The 10,437-nt window shown below is 42.7% G+C and overlaps 1 protein-coding gene and 1 long non-coding RNA gene across 2 annotated transcripts; both read left to right on the top strand.

Moving 5' to 3' along the window:
* The first annotated feature begins 7,225 nt into the window (after positions 1-7,225).
* Positions 7,226-8,265, top strand: LOC115258519 (uncharacterized). The gene is made up of 2 exons (XM_029858643.2): positions 7,226-7,644; positions 7,927-8,265. The coding sequence occupies exons 1-2, from the start codon at positions 7,290-7,292 to the stop codon at positions 8,262-8,264; spliced, it is 693 nt and encodes a 230-aa protein (XP_029714503.2). The 5' UTR covers positions 7,226-7,289; the 3' UTR covers position 8,265.
* Positions 8,266-9,249: 984 nt separating this feature from the next.
* Positions 9,250-10,071, top strand: LOC134289077 (uncharacterized). The gene is made up of 3 exons (XR_009998256.1): positions 9,250-9,307; positions 9,379-9,457; positions 9,526-10,071. It is a non-coding gene; the product is annotated as an uncharacterized LOC134289077 (long non-coding RNA).
* The last annotated feature ends 366 nt before the right edge of the window (positions 10,072-10,437 follow it).

Raw genomic sequence — 10,437 nt, 5'->3', positions numbered from 1 at the left:
ATCATCATCATCATCATCATCATCATCATCATCATCATCATCATCATCATCATCATCATCATCATCATCATCATCATCATCATCATCATCATCATCATCATCATCATCATCATCATCATCATCATCATCATCATCATCATCATCATCATCATCATCATCATCATCATCATCATCATCATCATCATCATCATCATCATCATCATCATCATCATCATCATCATCATCATCATCATCATCATCATCATCATCATCATCATCATCATCATCATCATCATCATCATCATCATCATCATCATCATCATCATCATCATCATCATCATCATCATCATCATCATCATCATCATCATCATCATCATCATCATCATCATCATCATCATCATCATCATCATCATCATCATCATCATCATCATCATCATCATCATCATCATCATCATCATCATCATCATCATCATCATCATCATCATCATCATCATCATCATCATCATCATCATCATCATCATCATCATCATCATCATCATCATCATCATCATCATCATCATCATCATCATCATCATCATCATCATCATCATCATCATCATCATCATCATCATCATCATCATCATCATCATCATCATCATCATCATCATCATCATCATCATCATCATCATCATCATCATCATCATCATCATCATCATCATCATCATCATCATCATCATCATCATCATCATCATCATCATCATCATCATCATCATCATCATCATCATCATCATCATCATCATCATCATCATCATCATCATCATCATCATCATCATCATCATCATCATCATCATCATCATCATCATCATCATCATCATCATCATCATCATCATCATCATCATCATCATCATCATCATCATCATCATCATCATCATCATCATCATCATCATCATCATCATCATCATCATCATCATCATCATCATCATCATCATCATCATCATCATCATCATCATCATCATCATCATCATCATCATCATCATCATCATCATCATCATCATCATCATCATCATCATCATCATCATCATCATCATCATCATCATCATCATCATCATCATCATCATCATCATCATCATCATCATCATCATCATCATCATCATCATCATCATCATCATCATCATCATCATCATCATCATCATCATCATCATCATCATCATCATCATCATCATCATCATCATCATCATCATCATCATCATCATCATCATCATCATCATCATCATCATCATCATCATCATCATCATCATCATCATCATCATCATCATCATCATCATCATCATCATCATCATCATCATCATCATCATCATCATCATCATCATCATCATCATCATCATCATCATCATCATCATCATCATCATCATCATCATCATCATCATCATCATCATCATCATCATCATCATCATCATCATCATCATCATCATCATCATCATCATCATCATCATCATCATCATCATCATCATCATCATCATCATCATCATCATCATCATCATCATCATCATCATCATCATCATCATCATCATCATCATCATCATCATCATCATCATCATCATCATCATCATCATCATCATCATCATCATCATCATCATCATCATCATCATCATCATCATCATCATCATCATCATCATCATCATCATCATCATCATCATCATCATCATCATCATCATCATCATCATCATCATCATCATCATCATCATCATCATCATCATCATCATCATCATCATCATCATCATCATCATCATCATCATCATCATCATCATCATCATCATCATCATCATCATCATCATCATCATCATCATCATCATCATCATCATCATCATCATCATCATCATCATCATCATCATCATCATCATCATCATCATCATCATCATCATCATCATCATCATCATCATCATCATCATCATCATCATCATCATCATCATCATCATCATCATCATCATCATCATCATCATCATCATCATCATCATCATCATCATCATCATCATCATCATCATCATCATCATCATCATCATCATCATCATCATCATCATCATCATCATCATCATCATCATCATCATCATCATCATCATCATCATCATCATCATCATCATCATCATCATCATCATCATCATCATCATCATCATCATCATCATCATCATCATCATCATCATCATCATCATCATCATCATCATCATCATCATCATCATCATCATCATCATCATCATCATCATCATCATCATCATCATCATCATCATCATCATCATCATCATCATCATCATCATCATCATCATCATCATCATCATCATCATCATCATCATCATCATCATCATCATCATCATCATCATCATCATCATCATCATCATCATCATCATCATCATCATCATCATCATCATCATCATCATCATCATCATCATCATCATCATCATCATCATCATCATCATCATCATCATCATCATCATCATCATCATCATCATCATCATCATCATCATCATCATCATCATCATCATCATCATCATCATCATCATCATCATCATCATCATCATCATCATCATCATCATCATCATCATCATCATCATCATCATCATCATCATCATCATCATCATCATCATCATCATCATCATCATCATCATCATCATCATCATCATCATCATCATCATCATCATCATCATCATCATCATCATCATCATCATCATCATCATCATCATCATCATCATCATCATCATCATCATCATCATCATCATCATCATCATCATCATCATCATCATCATCATCATCATCATCATCATCATCATCATCATCATCATCATCATCATCATCATCATCATCATCAATCCGGTGGGATCCGGTGGGGTCCGGTGGTAAACCTCACTCTCCCATCCGGCGGAAGTTCTCGCACTTCCATCACAAACTCATTAAGTTTGTGCTTCCATATTTGGTATTTCTGCTGGAGAAACTCTCTCCCCCAGCAGATCCGGTGGGAAATCTCACTCTCCCATCCGGCGGAAGTTCTCGCACTTCCATATTTGTTATTTCTGCTGGAGAAACTCTCTCCCCCAGCAGATCCGGTGGGAAATCTCACTCTCCCATCCGGCGGAAGTTCTCGCACTTCCATATTTAGTATTTCTGCTGGAGAAACTCTCTCCCCCAGCAGATCCGGTGGGAAATCTCACTCTCCCATCCGGCGGAAGTTCTCGCACTTCCATATTTGGTATTTCTGCTGGAGAAACTCTCTCCCCCAGCAGATCCGGTGGGAAACCTCACTCTCCCATCCGGCGGAAGTTCTCGCACTTATATATTTGGTATTTCTGCTGGAGAAACTCTCTCCCCCAGCAGATCCGGTGGGAAATCTCACTCTCCCATCCGGCGGAAGTTCTCGCACTTCCATATTTGTTATTTCTGCTGGAGAAACTCTCTCCCCCAGCAGATCCGGTGGGAAATCTCACTCTCCCATCCGGCGGAAGTTCTCGCACTTCCATATTTGTTATTTCTGCTGGAGAAACTCTCTCCCCCAGCAGATCCGGTGGGAAATCTCACTCTCCCATCCGGCGGAAGTTCTCGCACTTCCATATTTGTTATTTCTGCTGGAGAAACTCTCTTCCCCAGCAGATCCGGTGGGAAATCTCACTCTCCCATCCGGCGGAAGTTCTCGCACTTCCATATTTGTTATTTCTGCTGGAGAAACTCTCTCCCCCAGCAGATCCGGTGGGAAATCTCACTCTCCCATCCGGCGGAAGTTCTCGCACTTCCATATTTGGTATTTCTGCTGGAGAAACTCTCTCCCCCAGCAGATCCGGTGGGAAATCTCACTCTCCCATCCGGCGGAAGTTCTCGCACTTCCATATTTGTTATTTCTGCTGGAGAAACTCTCTCCCCCAGCAGATCCGGTGGGAAATCTCACTCTCCCATCCGGCGGAAGTTCTCGCACTTCCATATTTAGTATTTCTGCTGGAGAAACTCTCTCCCCCAGCAGATCCGGTGGGAAATCTCACTCTCCCATCCGGCGGAAGTTCTCGCACTTCCATATTTAGTATTTCTGCTGGAGAAACTCTCTCCCCCAGCAGATCCGGTGGGAAACCTCACTCTCCCATCCGGCGGAAGTTCTCGCACTTATATATTTGGTATTTCTGCTGGAGAAACTCTCTCCCCCAGCAGATCCGGTGGGAAATCTCACTCTCCCATCCGGCGGAAGTTCTCGCACTTCCATATTTGTTATTTCTGCTGGAGAAACTCTCTCCCCCAGCAGATCCGGTGGGAAATCTCACTCTCCCATCCGGCGGAAGTTCTCGCACTTCCATATTTGTTATTTCTGCTGGAGAAACTCTCTCCCCCAGCAGATCCGGTGGGAAATCTCACTCTCCCATCCGGCGGAAGTTCTCGCACTTCCATATTTGGTATTTCTGCTGGAGAAACTCTCTCCCCCAGCAGATCCGGTGGGAAATCTCACTCTCCCATCCGGCGGAAGTTCTCGCACTTCCATATTTAGTATTTCTGCTGGAGAAACTCTCTCCCCCAGCAGATCCGGTGGGAAACCTCACTCTCCCATCCGGCGGAAGTTCTCGCACTTCCATATTTGGTATTTCTGCTGGAGAAACTCTCTCCCCCAGCAGATCCGGTGGGAAATCTCACTCTCCCATCCGGCGGAAGTTCTCGCACTTCCATATTTGTTATTTCTGCTGGAGAAACTCTCTCCCCCAGCAGATCCGGTGGGAAATCTCACTCTCCCATCCGGCGGAAGTTCTCGCACTTCCATATTTAGTATTTCTGCTGGAGAAACTCTCTCCCCCAGCAGATCCGGTGGGAAATCTCACTCTCCCATCCGGCGGAAGTTCTCGCACTTCCATATTTAGTATTTCTACTGGAGAAACTCTCTCCCCCAGCAGATCCGGTGGGAAACCTCACTCTCCCATCCGGCGGAAGTTCTCGCACTTATATATTTGGTATTTCTGCTGGAGAAACTCTCTCCCCCAGCAGATCCGGTGGGAAATCTCACTCTCCCATCCGGCGGAAGTTCTCGCACTTCCATATTTGTTATTTCTGCTGGAGAAACTCTCTCCCCCAGCAGATCCGGTGGGAAATCTCACTCTCCCATCCGGCGGAAGTTCTCGCACTTCCATATTTGGTATTTCTGCTGGAGAAACTCTCTCCCCCAGCAGATCCGGTGGGAAACCTCACTCTCCCATCCGGCGGAAGTTCTCGCACTTCCATATTTGTTATTTATGCTGGAGAAACTCTCTCCCCCAGCAGATCCGGTGGGAAACCTCACTCTCCCATCCGGCGGAAGTTCTCGCACTTCCATATTTGTTATTTATGCTGGAGAAACTCTCTCCCCCAGCAGATCCGGTGGGAAACCTCACTCTCCCATCCGGCGGAAGTTCTCGCACTTCCATATTTGGTATTTCTGCTGGAGAAACTCTCTCCCCCAGCAGAGCCATTGGGAAACCTCACTCTATCACATTTCACTACCGATCGCGCCATGTCGTATTCGAAATCTACTATTATTAATAACAAAAACAAAATTCTAATTTTACGTCGACCGTTCTTCTTAACACTCGTCATGTAACTGAAGGGAAATTTTTATCGATCCGTTTGCTTCTTTTTCTTCCCTTGAGTTTATTTCAGTATCTGTCATCAATACACACTCAACGTAAAACTACGTAAAGGTGATTCGATTTTACTCATTACTATTCGCCTCGTATTCACTACAGAACGCTCTTAAAATGCTCCTGAAACCCCCTGAAGTTATCTGAAACTACTCTGAAATGCCGTAAAACACCCTTCAAAACCTCTTGTAACGCCTTTTAAAGGCTCCTGAGAGCCTCTGAATTGCCATTAAAGAACCTTGAAATGTCCCTGAAACCCCCTAAATTCTATTGAAATGCCCCTGAATTTCCCGTAATCCCATTTAAACGCCATCAAAACCTGACAGAACACCCTTGAAAGGCTCACAAATCCCCTGGAACAACCCCCTGAAACGCCCCTGAAGCCCCTTGGAACCTTCTTTTCTTGGTTTTCTGGGAACTATATGGAAACCCCCTTAACCCCACCTCAAATGCCCAGGAGCAAGACCTGTTCTCACGAACTAGATTCCCTCATTAAAGCCCAAACTTAATTTATGCACAAATTTCCCTCATTTTATGCCTTTTTTAATTTTTGCACATTTTTAATTTATGCATCCCCAGCCATGTGCATAAATTGAGGTTTTAGTGTAGTAACTTGTAATTGCGCACTCGTATATAGTGTGACAGAAAATTAAACGTTCCATAATAAATACCATATATAATTCTTAAGTTATGGCATGAATTGAATTATTATTGCATTTTTCATTCGTTGATAGACTTTCGATCAAATCTTCGAAGAGGAAAAATAAATACTCACACGTCACTTTGCATGGCATCTAGCAACTGGATGAACCATGTATTCATTGCGCCAACCAAGAGAGTGCGTTCAACGCTGTTTTTGTTAGCGGCGGCAAAACTCAATCTATGGGAAAAGCGGTGTGACAATATTTTGGTGGCATAAAATTTTTCAGGTGTGAGTCTATTACGGGATAAAATCCGCAATAGGATCTGAATTATAAATGAACGTCGTTATGACGTCACGCGGGGAAAAGCATGCATGCTGCCGTTGCATGCTTCATACACCTTGTGTGAAGAATATGATATTTTCTAGGATTTTTTTATGATGACATATAAATGACTAAAAAAGTAACTAAAATCTCAACAGGATCGTTTAACGAAATATTTTTTTTATTCGGCAATGAATGACATGCATTCATTTTGGGAGCGTTTAAACTTAAATCGATTATTTTCTGAAGATTATTGAGGAAATTCTAAGTTCGGCGGCGTGATGAGTTTTAAGCTGGCGGCGTGCTGGAAAATCAAAACGTCCGGCGACGTGAAATAATAAATCTCGACGGCGCACATCTCTAGTCTTTGAGACAAAATGAGATGAATATAGGTACTAGGCCGAAGAAGGGGGCTTTTACCCTATGTCGCGTACGGTTGATTACACCCTATTCTTTTTTTGCACGGGTCTGGTTTTTGCTAAAACTCAGTCAATTTTCAACCGATTCTTATGAAATTTTGTCCACATGTTGGCACGATTAGTACTATCCGTGTACAAAATTTCATGAGAATCGGTTGAAAATTGACTGAGTTATAGCAAAAACCAGACCCGTGCAAAAAAAGAATCGAGTGTATTTATGATTGTCTGTGAAAACATGCTAATCTAGTTGGCCTGATGTGAATTTGTTGCGTTATTTTATACTTCAAAATTTCAATGTTTCCTCCAAACCGATCCAAATTATGAGTTTTGTAGCCAAATGTGCACTGTGCAAACAAAAGCTTCCCTACAGCCATTCCCAAACAGCCATCTTGGTGGAACATCTGCTTGAGAACCACCCGGAGCAGCAATTCACGATAGTACGCGCCGTAAAGGAACAGATACGTGATACTCCTCCGGAAGAGCACTCGCATCGTCGATCGAGCGCATCATCTAAAATGTCACAAATATCGGTTAAACTTGAACCGAGAGCTAGCGGGTCCAAGCCGGTGAAACGGCCGACGAGCTCTGGGAAGCGAGCTAATGAGAACTTACCTGATAAGCGGGATTTTACTGTGCGACGGCCTAGAGGACGGAAAATGTTCTATAAAACTAGTGGTAATGTGCAGGTTTTGTTCTCCAGTTTTTTTTTCTGCTTTAGTCTATCTTTGTCTCGAGCTGCTGTGTATCCCGACCCCGTCACATACTAACTATCAAAAGACTATAAAACTAACTATAAAATCAGAAGATATTTGTATATGTATTTGTATCAACAGGAAAAATAGCTACGGCTCTACGAAGCCTTATTACGATTGAGCATCACATAAATGAAGTAGATAAAAAAAAACATTGTTTCTCGAGAATGCCTCGACGGCTATAACCCCTGAACTCATCTTTCAGTGGCCACCTGGCGTCCGGCACGATGTCGAATCACCTGTCCACAATGCGGCGAGTGTCAATATCCCACAATTCGCATGACTGCCGACCGTTACTCGCAATCCATCTACGGTGCCACGTGGATCATGACCTGCTGGCCGTTTTGCTTTCTGCCGTGCTTGTTTACCGCACCCACCAAACACCATCTGCACTGTTCCAAGTGCGGTGCATTTTTGGGACTCTACAATCCCAATCAGGAAGTGATTGAAACGAATGGTCGTCGGAATACATCGTCATCTTCATCCTCGCATGGCACCCAACGGAAAAGCAATATATGCGAGGAACGAGCTGGAATGGTCTGATTACGACTGAATTCTTGTATAGAAGAAAATGAATCAACTTGTATTCTACAAAGAAATAAAACTTGTATGCGATTCTTAGACTACCCTTTGGCCATCTGATAGCAGATAGATTTGAAACATATTTCAGAAGTGTAAGCGGAACTTAAGAAAAAATAATGATGAACACAACTTTTTCTTACTCTTTTGAAAATGCTTGTAACCTGTCATTTTCGCTAATGAATTAACTATATCGGCTGTTTTCCTACTCTCCGCATCGACCAATGTGGCGCTAGCTTCTATGCGCGAAAAATCGCTAAAAGTAAATCGCAAAAATATTGTATGGCGAATACCATCTAAAGGCAAATTCTTCAAAGTGGGACACATTATTCGAAAAAATATTTGGTAGTGGTTGTGCACAATGGTGACCACTATTAAGCCTACCAAATATTTTTTCGGTAAAAGCTTTGTATTTCAAGTAATTCAAGTTTAGATGCATTTCGCCATACACAATTAAATTGATTTACTCCTGCTGATCAACTGTGGCTGCGCACAAAGCGGGTAGTCCATTGCCATTGAATTACCTCTTGAAATCAGTATTTGAATTTGAGTAACTGAGTAGCGTAGAACTCCCTGAGCTCCCTTGCCACACACCGCAGACCACAAACTAAATGAGTTCCTGAGAGATCTCTGGCGCCAAATTAAAAACCTTTAGCCAAGCGACCATGTGATGATCTACGGGCATCGACCTGTCCAAGTTCTTTTCAAGTATCGTTGACCCGACCTGCCTTTGAATATCTTCGGGTGGGCAATGAATTGGAAGCTCGGATCAACTTTGGGGAAAGGGGATGCTTTCTCCCGACAAGTCAGGATTTTGGTGTGCGTGAAGGCGAATTTTAGTTCTTCGCGAAATTAACTTCGTTAATTTCACGTATCCTGGGACGAATATTTTTAGAACTCGCGCTTTATCTGAGGACCTTGAGACTTTACTCGATCACTTCGTTCAGGTCCGCGGAAGAGTCGAGAACGGTCCGAGCAGTAATTCGCGCCGTGGTGTGTTCAAGAAGGTGAACTTAGTAAAGTGTGAAAGTGCTTCAATTTTACTAATTAGATCATCCTTTAATTTCCCTCTAAATAGTTAGTTTAGCATAGGCAAGATAGTGCATAGTGCAATTTTGGCGGTTTTCTGGTGCGAGCGTAGACTTGCGGATAAAGCGGTAAGGCATATGTGCATAGTAGTGTCACGTGCGGTGTTCAATACCCGGCTTTGGTGTCTTTTTGTTAGATTTGTGGCAAGTTGCGGAAGCCCGGCACACCACCCCCCGTTTTTAGAACGACCGTTTTCGTCCCGCCTTCCTGCTACGAAGACGTGTACCCGGCGGTACACGTGGCCGGAGAGGGCAGCACACGTTATTCCCGCGCCCTAGGCAGGGCAGTAGCAACGGGTCCGGCTTTGAGCCGGCCATTTCCATCAACGAAAGTGTCCCGAGTGGAAACAAGCGTCCAAAAAGTTTTTTCGTTCGGATTCGATCCGGCGACGACCAGCGTGGCAAGCACGACCGAGTCCACTACACCACCGGCGGTGACGATCGTCGGTGCGACGGCCGTACCCCGTCGAGAAGACCACAGATCCCCATGGGAGGCGCCGTTTGAGAACGGCCACACCAGCGAAGAGAAGGAGGAGATTCCCACCAGGAGTCAACGGGAGAGCGCGTTTTGCACGCGCGCAGAATTGCACCGTAGCCGCGAATGCCCCCACGTAGATAGACAGCGTCCAAACCGTAAGTAGCATGCATGCTTTCTTTTTCCCATGCGCATGGTGAGATCTTGCCCCTAGCCATAGCCAATCTAGCTAGCGTGGCCGCTGGCAGTATGGCATGAGACTTTTTGATTTGTTAGACGTGGGCCGTAACTATTCAGTTGGGAGCCACTGACTTTTGTTCCCCTGCTCCATTGGTGGTTATGACCCTCGGAACGCACAATCCGAAAATCTTTGTCTCCGCTTCTTCACACTTCCGGTTCCTAAGTTATACGCATGTCCCGCTCGCAGTTTTCGGAACCACTGGTATTTCATTAGTTCACTCAATTTGAAAATCCACTACATTTTTTGCCGTGATTAAAAAAATGTCACAGTCACCCATGAATATTTCATCTGGTCATACGTGAATGTTTTTGTTGCATGATAGTCGAGACCATA

Source organism: Aedes albopictus, chromosome 2 (genome assembly GCF_035046485.1).
Source record: "Aedes albopictus strain Foshan chromosome 2, AalbF5, whole genome shotgun sequence".
Classification (NCBI taxonomy): domain Eukaryota; kingdom Metazoa; phylum Arthropoda; class Insecta; order Diptera; family Culicidae; genus Aedes; species Aedes albopictus.
Note: the sequence above shows the minus strand (reverse complement) of the source record. Positions and strands in the feature narration are given on the sequence as shown.